This window comes from Balaenoptera borealis (assembly GCF_965194805.1).
Source record: "Balaenoptera borealis genome assembly, chromosome: 12".
Lineage (NCBI taxonomy): Eukaryota > Metazoa > Chordata > Mammalia > Artiodactyla > Balaenopteridae > Balaenoptera > Balaenoptera borealis.
In genome coordinates this window covers 35,114,702-35,129,166 of record NC_138869.1, presented here as the reverse complement: position 1 = coordinate 35,129,166, position 14,465 = coordinate 35,114,702, and the positions used below count along the sequence as shown (strand labels likewise).

The 14,465-nt window shown below is 42.7% G+C and overlaps 1 protein-coding gene across 10 annotated transcripts in view; it reads left to right on the top strand.

The window, feature by feature from the left end:
* PXK (PX domain containing serine/threonine kinase like) overlaps positions 1 to 14,465 on the top strand; it is a 74,829-nt gene that overhangs the window by 37,199 nt on the left and 23,165 nt on the right. For all 10 annotated transcript variants that reach the window (XM_082344794.1, XM_082344786.1, XM_082344788.1 and 7 more), the window contains 8 exons: positions 5,677 to 5,754; positions 6,262 to 6,335; positions 7,056 to 7,130; positions 10,088 to 10,192; positions 10,977 to 11,078; positions 11,540 to 11,701; positions 12,133 to 12,250; positions 13,511 to 13,589. In XM_082344794.1, coding sequence (XP_082200920.1) covers positions 5,677 to 5,754; positions 6,262 to 6,335; positions 7,056 to 7,130; positions 10,088 to 10,192; positions 10,977 to 11,078; positions 11,540 to 11,701; positions 12,133 to 12,250; positions 13,511 to 13,589 — 793 coding nt within the window. The remainder of the gene's footprint in view (positions 1 to 5,676; positions 5,755 to 6,261; positions 6,336 to 7,055; positions 7,131 to 10,087; positions 10,193 to 10,976; positions 11,079 to 11,539; positions 11,702 to 12,132; positions 12,251 to 13,510; positions 13,590 to 14,465) is intronic.

Below are 14,465 nucleotides of genomic sequence, written 5' to 3'. Positions count from 1 at the left end.
GATTTGACTTACATACATTGTGAAATGATTATCGCAATAAGTTTAGTGAACATCTCTCATCTCATAGAGATGCAAAATTAAATAGAAAAAAAATTTTTCCTTGTGATGAGAACTCTTAGGATTTACTCTCTTGTTAGCTTTCATATATAATGTACAGCAGTGTTAATTATATTTATCATGTTGTGTATTACATCCTTAGTACTTATTTATCTTATAACTGGAAGTTTGTACCTTTTGGCCACCTTCATTCAATTCCCCATCCCCCTATCCCCTAGCCCCCACCTCTGGTAACCACAAATCTGATCTCTTTTTCTATGAGTTTGTTTGTTTTTGAAGAATAATTGACCTACAACACTACGTTAGTTCCTGTTACACAACACTGTGATTGGATGTTTCTGTACATTTCAAAATAATCATCATGAAAAGTTGATGATGTCAACTTACGATATGTCACCATACAAAGATATTACATAGTTATTGACTGTATCCATCCACGTGGTTGCAAATGGCAAGATTTCATTCTTCTTTGTGGCTGATTAATATTCCATTGTGATAGTTAGATTGCTTCCATATCTTGGCTATTGTAAATAATGCCACAATGAACATGGGGGTGCATATAGTTTTTTCTAATTTTCATTTTCATTTTCTTCTGATATATACCCAGGAGTGGAATTGCTGAATCATATATGGTAGTTCTACTTTTAATTTTTTGAGGAACCTCCATATCATTTTCCTCAGTGGCTACACCAAGTTACATTCTCACCAGCAGTGCACAAGGGTTCTCTTTTCTCCACATCTTTACCAGCACTTGTTTTTTATTTGTGGTCTTTTTGATGATAGCCCTTCTGATGGGTATGAGCTGATACCTCATTGTGTTTTTTTGTTTTTTTGTTTTTTTTTTAAATGAAAGCTTCTTTATTTATTTATTTATTTTATTTTTGGCTGTGTTGGATCTTCGTTTCTGTGCGAGGGCTTCCTCTAGTTGCGGCAAGCGGGGGCCACTCTTCATCGCGGTGCGCGGGCCTCTCACTATCGAGGCCTCTCCTGTTGCGGAGCACAGGCTCCAGACGCGCAGGCTCAGTAGTTGTGGCTCACGGGCCTAGTTGCTCCGCGGCATGTGGGATCTTCCCAGACCAGGGCCCGAACCCGCGCCCCCCGCACTGGCAGGCAGACTCCCAACCACTGCGCCACCAAGGAAGCCCCCTGTATATTAATTTTGTATTCTACAACTTTACCGAACTCATTGATGAGTTCCAGTAGAACCCTCTCATTTTATACATGAGTGGCCCCCCCAAGAAGGGCCTTACCTAGGGTTGCAGGTTTGTATGATTGTACAAGTGTCCAGTGTCTGAATGTTTCCCAGTTGAAATGCTCCTCAGCCCCTGGAAGGTTGTCTGATCCCTGTATTTCCTTCTATTGTACTTCTCTCACATGCTGCTCTTGTCCTGATCTTTCCCCTCTCCCAGCATGGCAGACAGTCAGGAGTCCAAAGCAGATGTGGGCAGGAGTATAAGAAAATTGTCAGAGACTCCTGCCAGAACTCAAATGCTCAAGAAGCTGCTGCTATTTAGAGGGCACAGTCCTGATGAAACAGTAAGGGATGGATGCTGTTTTCAGAGAAGTGCTGATTTATTTCCCCCTTTGCATGAAATGTCAGAACTTGTCTTTCCTCTATGCTGACTCACCAGCAGCCTCAGGAAAGGGAAACCCAGGCCACCTCCTCCACACCATCTTAATTGAGCCATTCCCCGAAAAGCCAGACAGACTTGTTCAGGTTTCCCAAAACTTACAGCGTGGCTCCCTGCATACCTCAAACTTCTGGCACTTCCCTAAGCAGAGCCAGTTTCCCTTTAATATGGATAACGTCTCTACCTCTCATCAGTTTCCAAATGGTCTGTGCTCACCACCCAGCTTCACTGCAGCAGGATTTGAGTTCTGCATTCAAATGTGGCCGAAATCACCGTGCTCACATTCCTGCCTGTTGCTCTGACTGAGCCCGAAGGTGCTTTGTTGGAGGGGAACTGTTGATACCACCCGTTCCCCAGGGGATGGGTGAGTAGGAGCTCGGAGGACATCAGCAGCTGCCTCCTCTCCTCCCTGGGTCCCCAGCTTGGGATTGCTGGTCCCTTTTTTCTTTTTCTTATGTTTTCCTTATGACCAAATTCACAGAAGGGAAGTATAGGTCCTTGGTGCTTTGTTGAGGGCAGGTTTTGGGGTGTTCCTTTGAATTAGAAAGTCTAATTGAGGGCCAGCTACTGTACAGGGCAAACAGGTGTCTCCCGGTCATGAGGGGTTTGTGTTGGGAAACACATGCATGCACGCACACACACACCACCTTATTCATCTTGTTAGCAAGGTGCTTCACTGCACTGTAGCCGTCTTTCCACTGTAAACAAGTCGGTAAGGAAGCTTTTAATGTCCATGCAGAAGTCACTTGGACCAGAAATCAAGAGGCCTGCATCCTGGTCCCAGCTTTGTTATTAGCAGCATCTCCACTCTGTAGGCCTTGAGGTCCCGACCTATAACACAGGAGGTGGGGGTGGGGAGAGTGGACCAGGTAGTGTCGAAGCTCTCTTCTAGTCCTAAAAGCCCAGGAATGCTATGCACAGGTCAGATAGTAGTGGACTCCAAGATGAGGGGAAGGAGGGAGTGAGAGAGGGATTGGGCAGGAGGGGAGGGTGGGAGGGAAGATGAGATTATATTCAGAACAAGAGCAGGATGCTTCAGAGAGGCTGGAGGCCCACATCCGCTGTGCAGGCCGCTGCAGTATCACATGCTGTAGTAGTTTGGGGGATCTGGAGCCCAGTCGTGGGATGGGAGGAGTCAGTGTTTATTCCCTTTAGTCATCCCACGGGGCTGGGATCTAGGACGTCAAAGGCTGCACACAGTGGGGGCAGCTGGTACGTTCTGAGCTGAGAAGTCTGAACTCTGTGGGAAACACAGGATGGAGTTGAAGGCATCGCTCTGCATTTCCTGTCTGGGGCTTGTTTATCAGCATCTACTGAGCGTGCAGCTTTTCCCATGTGTCAGTGCTAGAGAAATATAGGGCAAATGCCTTCCTTTTCATGGATTTCATGTTCTAATGGGAGAGAGTGTCCACATCCATTGAACATGTATTGAACCCTTAGTTCTTACTTCATCAACTATTTATTGAGTACCTACTGTGTGCCAGGTGCTACAAATACAGCACCAAGGAATGAATAATCTCCTAATCCCATGCCCACCCCATGGCACTTCTGCAGGGAGATTGACAGGTGAAGACTGTGGCAGGTTAAAAACATGGCAGCACCTTGAGGGTGGGGGTCAGGGTGCAGATGATCCAGATCTGAAGATGGAGGAAGGCTTCCCAGAAGAGGTGATACCTACATGGAGATCTGCGGGGTGAGTAGAAGTTAGCCAGGCCAAGAGGCAAGGGCCAGTGCTCCCAGAGAGAAAGAAGTATTTTTGTATGGCTGTGGGCTCTGCCCTGTTTAAGATATTTCTTTCCAGCTAGAGTTCACAGTCTAGTGGAAGACAGTAGCCCTAATGTGAGACAGAATCCCATAGGACAGGGACAGGTGTAGCACCGAAGTGTGCAGAGGAGGGAAGAAGGGAGGGAGTCCTGGCTAGGGGAGAAGCAAATTTGGGCTAAGCCTCAAAGGATAGATGGGTAGGAATAGAAAATGCCAAGGGGTGGAGGTAGGCCAGTCTTCAGGGGCCTTGGCAGGCAAATCTCAGTGAAAAGAGTGTGAGGCTCATACACTGTTGGGGGTAGAGACAGAAGGGTAAGGTAGAGCCAGAGCTAGAAGCTTGGTCTTGATTTGGGAAGGAAATGGGGCCCCAATAAAGGCTTCTAAGCAGAGGAGTAGATGTTTAGGTTTGAAGTGTGTTACCTGAATCTGGGGAGAGAAGGGATTAATATTGGGAGCATGGTAGTCATGTGATTTACTTGGCAATAAATCATAGTTCAGAGGAAAGAAAATGTCCTGTCTACAATTCCCTGACCCCAAAGGTAAAAAAAGCTATTTTCTAGTCCTTAATTTGCCAATAACAAATCTACCATATTCCACTTGCTCACAGCTGTTTCCCCCATTCCTAAAACAATGTATAATATATAGTAGCATACAGTAAACATTGTGGAATAATGATATTGTGCGGAATTATGAGTCACTCTTAGTTTTCAACCAACTGTCCTTTACAGCCTCTGAGAATGACATTGTATCCCATTTAGAAAATTATTTTTCATAATCCTTCTCAAAGTTGTTATGATTTTCACGTAAAAGAATATCTTTTTAAGTAGTTTATGTTCAAGTTATTTTGGAAATACTGAAAGCATTTTATACCCGCATTACTTCTAGAGGAGGTTCAGGGTCCCCAGTGTCGGTTATAAAAATTCATCTGCTTCTGCCACTCCGAACCTCTCCAAATGGGTGGTCACGTTGGAGTAGTTGAAACAAATGTAAATGGAGCCTGTTCTGTGTCTGTCATCTCATGTTCTCTTGTGTGTGGACAACACTGACACTTTACATATTGAGTCAGTAAGATTGTTTTCTTCCCCAAATCTCAATTCATAATGTACTGTAAAATATATCAAAATGATATTGTTTGCCTAGCTCTCGGCATAGTTAATTCCAGACTAGGTCATTTTGACACATGGAAAACATTTCTGCTAAATCCTTCGTGCCTGGAATGTAACTAATGCTAAGCAGAGGTGCAGTTCCACAATGAATTTGCAGGATTGCTGTTTGCTTTCAGGGATCCAGTGTGGCTTCATTCACTCACTACATTGAGGGAAAATAGCAAATTATAGATGTTGCTTTTTGCAGGAAATGTAAAAACACAGTTATTCTGATAATTTCTTTATACAGTGAACTTTAAAGAACTTCCTCTTTTCATTGTCTTCTTAGAAGGGGGAAACGTTCTCATGATAAACAAACACAAAGAGAAGGGTGGATTTTTTTTCCAGTAAGCAGGCATACGGTAATTTCCCACCATAGAACCATATTGTTGCTGTACATGGATGTTTTTCTAAAACACTGGCTTTTATTTCCAGTATGTATATATTTAAGGCTAATCGCTTCTTTGTTGGTGAAAGCTATAATTTCATGAGGAATGAAGGTGGGATAAATATCACTTGGAGCAACATTTAATGCTATTCCAAGCTGAGCTTACCATACGCTTTGAGTTTTGTGCTCGGGTTGTTGTCTGGTGCATATATTGAATTCTTGGGTTAAGCCAACTAGTTTGCATATTTTAGATCTTCCAGTTTAAGTAATTATTCCATTAGTAATTACTTTCTTTTCTTTAATAAACTTTTTATTTTGGAATAATTTTAGATTTACAGAAAAAATGGCAATGATAGTACAGAGTTTCCATATACCCCTCACCCATTTTGCCCTAATGTTAACATCTTTTGTAAGCATGGTACATTTGTCAAAACTAAGGAATTAGCATTGGTACATTACTATTAACTATAGTTTTATTCAGATTTCACTAGCTTTTCCATTAATGATCTTATTCTATTCCAAGATCCAGTTTAGAATCCCACATTTTATTTAGTCTGTGTTCATTTTTTTATAATTAAGTTTTTCAAGAAGGTCATAGACCATAAGAATTTCATTTGCAAGAATAATATCTTAAGTGTATGGCAGTTTCCTGATAATGTTTGACTAATGAGTTTCTAAAATATCTTTGCAGAGATTGCCTTACAACAGGTTTCCATGTTCTTCCGATCAGAACCAAAGTGGGAGGTGGTGGAACCATTGAAAGACATAGGTGAGAAACTGGCATGCCCATTCCGTTAAGAAAGATCAGAGAACTGGGTTCTTTGTCATGCTTTCTTATAAGTATCCCAAGGAAGTTTTTATGCAGGTGAAATGCATAAGAAATGCAGGTGATTTGTTTTTCTTTTTGCCTCCGTACTGTTTGAGGATGCAGTCCTTAAGTTTTATTACTTAATGAATCTTGGTTAAAGCTCCATCTGAAGATTTGGATGGTAGTAACTAATAGTTTCAGAACCATCATTCATTCTTGTTTTATCTTTTTCACTAAATCTAAACTGAAGTGCTGTTTTCCCTTTTCCATGAGTAGAGTAATTTCTTTGCCTTTTTTTTTTTTAGTTCAGCTTTTACCATGTCAGTATTACCAAATAGTTGTTTAATGGTGCCTATATAGCTATGAATAATATTTCCAAAATTAATTTTTATTAATTACTTGGTCACCAAAACATACCAGTTGGTGTAAAATCATGTAGCTATAAACACATCTCTGCTTTTATGACAGGTTGGAGGATAAGGAAGAAATATTTCTTGATGAAGATTAAAAATCAGCCAAAGGAACGGCTAGTGTTAAGCTGGGTAAGCTAGTTTTTTTTACTTCAGGCTCATTTCAAGGACTTCAGATGGGTTTATGAAAGCAGATATTGACAAGAGAATTACAAAATTGTATTGTGCTCCTGAGTGATGTAAAGGCCTCCTTAGTCACACATCAAAGGAGAGTCATTTAAGTCACTTTTTTATGCATTTGGTAGTATCGATGTGATTATATTTGATCAACTAGTAAGCATTTGGAAAAAAATGCAAACAGTTTAAAATAGTTCTCTGGAACCTCTTTAGGGTTGACAGTTTGGCAGTTTGTTTTAAAGAAAATACTTGGGTAATACTTTGTTTTATCTATCACTTTGAGAGTTCTAGTGATACACTTGATAAATGGAATTAGGTAAGATTACAGTTAAGTCCTAGTATTTGTATGTTTATATGCTATCTCTCCAGAAAGGCCGTGAGACAGCAAGAATTAATGTGGTTTTCATCTTTGGTTTACAGTTATATATTTGGACAGATTAAAAAAAGAGAAAGACTCGCGAATTCCCTGGCGGTCCAGTGGTTAGGACTCCCACGCTTCCATTGCAGGGGGTACAGGCTCAATCCCTGGTCGGGCAACTAAGATCCCGCAAGCCATGGGGCGCTGCCAAAAAAAAAAAGAAAGAAACATGAAAAAAAGGAAAAAGGAAAGACTTATAAGGAGTTTTTCTTTTGATGACCAAGACAGCACCCTGATATTTCTTCCCATGTTTGCAGGCTGACCTTGGTCCTGACAAGTATCTGTCAGATAAAGATTTTCAGTGTCTAATCAAACTTCTGCCGTCCTGTTTGGTGAGTACAAGTCCTTCTATTATTCTTGGTGCTGATGAGAGAGTCACAGTGTTTTCTCATGAGTGACCATGGACAGAAGAGCTGGAAATAGTCTCTAGGCCTGAGAATGGAGAGGTACAGTGGATTTCATTTCAGACTGAGAGCGCTCAGGGCTACTCCCATAGATCAGAGGCCGTTTAAATGACATTCATGACCTCTAGACAATCCATGACACATGTGGTAATGTAAATGTAGTTTTTGTGTTTTAAGCCAATACCAGAATAGGAAAGCAGCCACTTCTCTGAGCCTCTTGTTCTTGGTAAGGACGTTTGTATCAGTGAAAGAGCTGTTTCCAGCCTGAGAAAACAGAACTGATACAGTTTTAGGTAAACTGGATGAAGGATTCTAATCGAAGGCTTTCAGTGGAAAGAATGTCATGAGTGTATTTCAAAATATATGCAGAAATTTTTAAGGAAAAGAGTAACCTGGCCAGAAAATTGAGTTAGTGTTAATGTTCTTTATCTGTTTTATGCATGAGGATGTAGGACCCTTGAATGAGCACAATTACTCTGACCTGTCCAGTTGGGTTAGCAAGTTCATTCTTTTTTTTTTTTTTAAGTTTGTTTGTTTGTTTGTTTGTTTTGGCTGTGTTGGGTCTTCGTTGCTGCACGCAGACTTTTTCTAGTTGTGGTGAGCGGGGTCTGCCCTTCATTGCAGTCTGCGGGCTTCTCATTGCGGTGGCTTCTCTTTGCGGAGCATGGGCTCTAGGCGTGAGGGCTTCAGTAATTGTGGCACGTGGGCTCAGTAGTTGCAGCACGCGGGCTCTAGGGTGCGCAGGCTTCAGTAGTTGCGGCTCACGGGCTCTAGAGCGCAGGCTCAGTAGTTGTAGTGCACGGGCTTAGTTGCTCCGTGGCATGTGGGATCTTCCTGGACCAGGCATCAAACCTGTGTCCCCTGCATTGGCAGGGGGATTCTTAACCACTGCGCCACGAGGGAAGTCCCGGCAAGTCCATTCTTGAAGATAGAGTGTCTTGTCAGGCTAGCAAAACCAGGCTTTTAATGAGGTGTGATGCCTGGCCAAAAAACAAATGCTATGGTCTTTGAGTTTGATTAGTTGTGTCACACAGGCTGTGAGCACCCAATTCTAAATTTCTTTTAATGGATGTGCTTTTTAAAAAGAAGATAGTGTAGGACTTCTCTGGCGGTCCAGTGGTTAAGACTCTGCACTTCCGCTGCAGGGGGCATGGGTTCAGTCCCTGGTTGGGGGCACTAAGATCCTGCATGCCATGTGGCGTGGCCAAAACAAACAAACAAACAAAAGTAAATAAATAAATAAAAAGCTGGTGCATATTAATTACAGAAACTCAGAAAACACAGATAAGCAAAAATAAAATAAAACTTGCCCATAATTCCAACCAACCAGAATTATGAACCAAAATGTCCAGTTGTTACTTTTCTAGAATTTTATATGATTATATTTGAAAAATTATATAGATATTGTTTTAAAACCTGATTTTTTTGTTGTTGTTAATGGTATACTATGAACATCTTTTATTGTTAATAAATATAGTATAATATCATTATTACTGGCTGCATTAGAATTATCCTTGGCTCTACCTCAGTTCACTCAGCTAATCTATTAGACATTTGGGTCACTTCTAGTTTTTTGCTCTTATTAAAAAAAAAAAGCCATAGTGAACAATTTTGGCTAAACATTTGTACCCTTCCTTAATTATTTTTATAAGATAAATAGCTAGAATTAATTAATAAGTAATTGAAGGAGATTTTTTTGACACTATATAAATAGCCTGTTCTTTATCAAATCCACTAGTTTTAGCATTCATAGAGATTTTCTAATTCCATCATTCCTCTTCTATTTATTAGTTGGCATTCTACTGTAAGGAAGAGCTTCCTCTTCTCTCTTCTTTGTCTATTTATATCAATATGGACTCAAGGATTTTTATTGTATTCATTGGGTTTCATTTTGAGGTGATGAAAATGTTCTAAAATTAGATTGTATGATAGTTGCACAGCTCTGAGTGTACTGAAAACCAATGAGTTCACTTTATAATGGGATGTGAATTATATTTAATAAAGCCATTAAAATATCAGCAGCAATCGCTTTGATGTGATAATCAGGAGAAACTTCATGATCAATTTGCTATTTCCCTGGGCACACCCTTCCATCCCCCGACCCACTCAATCCCTGCTCATCAAGTCCTTGCACAGCCCAGCTCCCAAGGGTTTAAATGCTCATGGTACTCCTTTGAGCTAACGGACACTGTAATACCTGAAGCCAATTTGTCCATGTAACCAAAATTCCAGGTCATGTGAGGACTTTTCTTTCAGTCATTAAATAATTTGTCTTACTCCCCACCCCACTTTGTCGACATCCATTGCACACTCCAGTAGAGGGACAGGAAGATTCATGCTAGCTGCCCTGGAAAAGGGCCAAAATGCCGAAAGATGGCTGCTGTTGCTTGTTTCCTGGCTGTTACACTCCCTGGCTTGTCACTAAACAGCAGTGTGGAATGTTAGGCAAAGCTGTGAGTGAAGACACATTTATCCTCGTTCCCACTTGGCTGTTCTAGGATTTGGCTGTATTTCTTACCAATTTACGGAGGCAGAATATTAAAACCACTGTTCCAAAAATGCAGACTTTCCCTCTCTTGCACCATACTTTTGTCTGAACTGTGAGACTACTTGTACCAAAGTAGACACCTTCACTTGGAGAGCTTAGCTCATCATTTATCCACCTCCTTTTGTCACTATAGTTTACCTTCCTTCTCTCATCTAAGGAATGAATTACTATTTGACCATCTAATAACTTGAAAATGCCGTGTGTTCCGGGAATATTCTGCATTTATGTGCAATTAAACTATCGAGCTGGTACTTGACTCTGCATAACCAGATCCTGGATCTAAAAGGAGAGTAGATGCTGATGCAGATAAATGTGAATTTCTTTTTTGTTTTGGCAGCACCCTTACATCTATCGTGTTACCTTTGCCACAGCTAACGAATCCTCAGCATTGCTAATTAGAATGTTTAATGAAAAAGGAACTTTGAAGGACCTGATCTACAAGGTACTTGTGGTGCAAATTCATGGTCATAAAGAAGTTCTCATGTCCCTTAAGAACCTGTTGTTCATACTTGATCCCTAGGCTTCCAGAAGCTAGGCCCTGAGGATTCAATTTTAATTTTATTTGGAATTAATTTTTATCTTAGCAATAGAAACTACCCAGTTTGGCTAAAGAGCATTCCTTTCTCCACATGAGGGAAGGTTGAACATTACATGATTATATCCGTTACATTGTAGGCTGCTCTTAGGTCAGTTGTAAAGTTTATGACTTTGACTTAACAAAGCAATGTTGAACTATCTCAATAAAGCTGTAAAAAAAATTAAAAAAAAAAAACAACACTGAGAAACTTTACAGACTCATAGAAAAAGAGATCAGATTTGTGGTCCCCAGAGGTGGGGAGGGGGGCGGCGAGGGGGAAGTGGAAGAAGGCTGTCAAAAGGTATAAACTCACAGCTGTAAGGTAAGTAATATCAATAAGTACTAGAGATGTAGTATACAACATGATAATATAATTAACACTTCTGTATGTTAAAAAAAAAAAAGCAATACTGAAGAATTCTAACAGTATACAAGACTTTGGCGTCTTCACTGGACTAGAGAAAGGCTGGAACCCAGGTCAGCCTCTTTCTATTAACTGTGCAGACTGCTGTATTTAAAAGCCCACATCCTGCCAGCTGGACTCATCTGGTGCCCCCCAGCCTCTTAGCGTCCTGCTTGTTCAGGGAGGCCATGTGTAGAATTCGACCAGTCTACTGCCTTCTTATGTGCTCTTTGTTCCTTTCCAAAGGCAAAACCAAAAGACCCATTCCTAAGGAAGTACTGCAACCCTAAGAAGATTCAAGGCCTTGAACTCCAGCAAATAAAAACATATGGGCGGCAAATATTAGAGGTAAGAGTTATTTAATTTTTGTTTGAGTTGCGTTGGAATTTCACCCAGCCTCACCATACTCTTTTGGGAAAGATCTCAGGCAATATCCAAAGTAGTTTAAGTTGTCTGATGGCTTATAAACTGGTGGCATTGTCATATTTTATCCCAAAAAGCAAATATTTGAGACTAAGGCAGTAATTTAGATCAACACAGTTCCAAAAGCTTAGCTATTGGAAATTCCTAAGTTAGTGTCTGATTTAAGAACTTTATTGTGTGAGTACCAACTTTTGTGTTATTTTCGGTTGATCTTTATCTTGGTGCCAAGATAACTCAGCTATCTTGTTCAGTTTTTTTCTAGGAATCTCCCTAGTGACCGGTTTGGTTTTGTTTCAAAATATATTGACTGAAAAAGCAAAGTTTAACCTGTCTTGTATCTGAACGAGTTGCGGGGGGGAATGTGACCTCTACCTATTTTTTAATAGGTACTGAAGTTTCTCCATGACAAGGGATTCCCTTATGGGCATCTTCATGCTTCCAACGTGATGCTGGAAGGGGACACTTGCCGGCTGCTGGACCTTGAGAATTCTTTGTTGGGCCTTCCTTCCTTCTACCGATCTTATTTCTCACAATTCAGGAAAATCAATGTAAGTTGCTGAAAGTCATGAAACAGCAGGTTTATTTTTAGGTATAAATTATCCCCATGGCAGGATGCATGATCTGCCACTGTAAGAAATATGCACAAAACAGTGACAGGTACAGTTGGGGTAGGCATGCCTGTTGGCGCTGTTCTCCCACAGCACTGCTGTATCTCCGAGAGGCTAGTTGAGGTGGTAGCTGGGACAAGGAGGGCATAGAACCAGTGACTGGAATACCATGGAGGGTAGGACCAAGACCTTTGGTCAGAGCAATGCTTTGTGAGCTTTTACAAAAGGCTTTGGAATTGGGTCATCACTACCAGTTGTGAGTGGGGTTGCCCCTGGGCCATGTTTCTTAGTGGAAGCCCAGGGCAGGAGGCTTGGGATTCACGAAGCCAAAGCAAAGGCCAAATATGCCGCTGCTCTCTTTTCTTCTGCAGACATTGGAGAGTGTGGACGTCCACTGCTTTGGCCACTTACTGTATGAAATGACTTACGGACGACCGCCAGACTCAGTGCCTGTAGACTCCTTCCCTCCTGCACCGTCTATGGCTGTGGGTCAGTATGGGGTGTGGAGGGGCCTTCTGGGCCCTCGTAATGTGCAGAGCTACTCACCCTCTTTCCAGAGTCCAGGGAAGACCCAGAGGAAGTTGCTACGTTCCACAGCCAGAAAGTCTTACTCGTATAAAAGTAATTTGAGTGACTTCCTTAAATGCATTTCCCTGAAAATTCAGAGAGCTTGTCTATTTGTCAGGCTATCTGAAACCTCAGGGGACATTTTATAACATGCATTAGAACTTTGGAAGCAAGAGGATGTGAAGAGAAGTATGGCCAGACTGAGTCTGATATAGAAGCAGGAGCCAGGAGCAGGCAACTTGCAGCCAGTCTTGCGGACTCAGGCAGGTGTCAGGAGTCAGACCAAAGCTGGAGAGAGACCTGCGAGGACAGCCACAGGCTAGACACGTGGTAGAGGAGAGCCTGGCAAGCCCAGGGCTAGGAAAGGCAGACAGGAATGCAGATACCTGGCACCTTGGATTCAGGAGCTCTTGTAGCATTACTGAGGGGGCTGAAGCGAGTGCGGGGATGGGTGGGCACCTGTAAGAAGAAGGGATGTGAGGACTGGTGCAGAGTCATCCTGGGACGCTTTCATCCCCTCCTCAGCCAGCTCAGAACTCACTGCCAGAGCAGAGGGAGGGGAGGGCAGGGCAGGTCTTGGACCACCGTGCCTTCCAGGCATGTGGGGCAACCCTCCACCAGTGTTAGCTTTGCATCAAATGAGGTGGTTCCAGAGAACAGGCCCCGAGACTTCTTTGGGTTGAGTTTGAACAGAACAGCTGAAACTGAACAGTTACCTGCAAGTAGAAAAATCTGGCTGCTTTTGTTTGCATCATCCAAGGTGTGGGCTGGTGCGATACTAACAGTTGGCATTTCGTGTGATGGTTTTGACTAAAAGCAGGCAAGCAGAGAAATGTCGCTCAGGTTCAGAATTTTACTTCTGTGTAGTGTTTACTTCTCTTTTCAGAGAGCAAACGTATTTGTGGATGATATCTAGAATCCCTCCTTCAGTTATCTCTGGAGTATATTTAGCTTTCCGTCAGCATGTGGCTCCTGAACCATTTCTTCTGAGGCGTCAGTGGTGTCAGTGTTGCCAGCATCCGCCTCCCCGGCACGTGTGCCATCTGTCTGTGCGTGAAGAGTTTTGACACTGTCCTGATCAGCCCGCAGACAGTTGTTGCAAAGCGGTGTCAAACTTTTCATCACCACGTGGATTTGCCAGCATGTCCTGTGGAACTAAAATGTGTATCTGTTCATTTCAAGTGGCCGTGTTGGAGTCTACGCTGTCTTGTGAAGCCTGTAAAAATGGCATGCCCACCGTCTCCCGGCTCTTACAGATGCCGTAAGTCAATCCCACACCTTGGCTGTAACCTTCCTAACTGTGTTGACCACTAGCCCAAGTGTCTGGTCCTGGTAGAGACTCAACAGCATCCCCGCAGAGTCACCGTGACCTGCTTGCTGACGGTCACTTGCCGCATGATGTCCTGACCTTTCCTTGTGACCTCCCTGCACCATAGCCTGACTGCTCTCTCTTCACATCAGTGTCATCTTCACGTGTGTCTCTCCCTGTCCATGTTGGCATCGTATACGTGGACTTCCCGCTTGGGAGGTAGTGAAGGGGGGCCACCCTGTTTCAGTGCACCGCGTGGCCCACGGCTGTGGCTGCTTCACTAGCCGCTGGCTGGGGAGGGTCTGGCCTCTCGGAGGAGGGCAGCGTGGCTCTGGCCTCCCCTGCACTTGTTTGTTCATTTACTCACTGGGTAACACGTATCTAACGTCTGACGTGTACCAGGCACTGTGCTGGGGCGTAGAGCTCAGAAGACATTCTCCTGTAAACAGGGTTATGAATAGTCAATTGAGGTGGGTGACAGAGTGCTTTGGGGCCTTTCCTTTAGGTATGTTTTCTGTTCCTTCATGGAAAGGCAGCAGGGTGGTTAAGAAGCATGTGTCTGAGGTTAGACAGACCTGGGGGTGGGCCCAGCCTTACCATTTCTACCTGGGTGACCTTGGGCAGGTTTCCTAACCTCTGGAAGCTGAGTTTCCTCATCTATAAATGGGGACAATAAGAGCCCCCACCTCAGAGGGCTGTTGGGAGGATTTATTGCGATGATTCCTAGTACAGTGCCTGTTACTAAAGCAGAGCTTATTAAATCTTAGTTATGCTTACTATTGATTCAGCTTATACTCTGTGCCTTGCGACTTACCCAGTGCTCTGTAA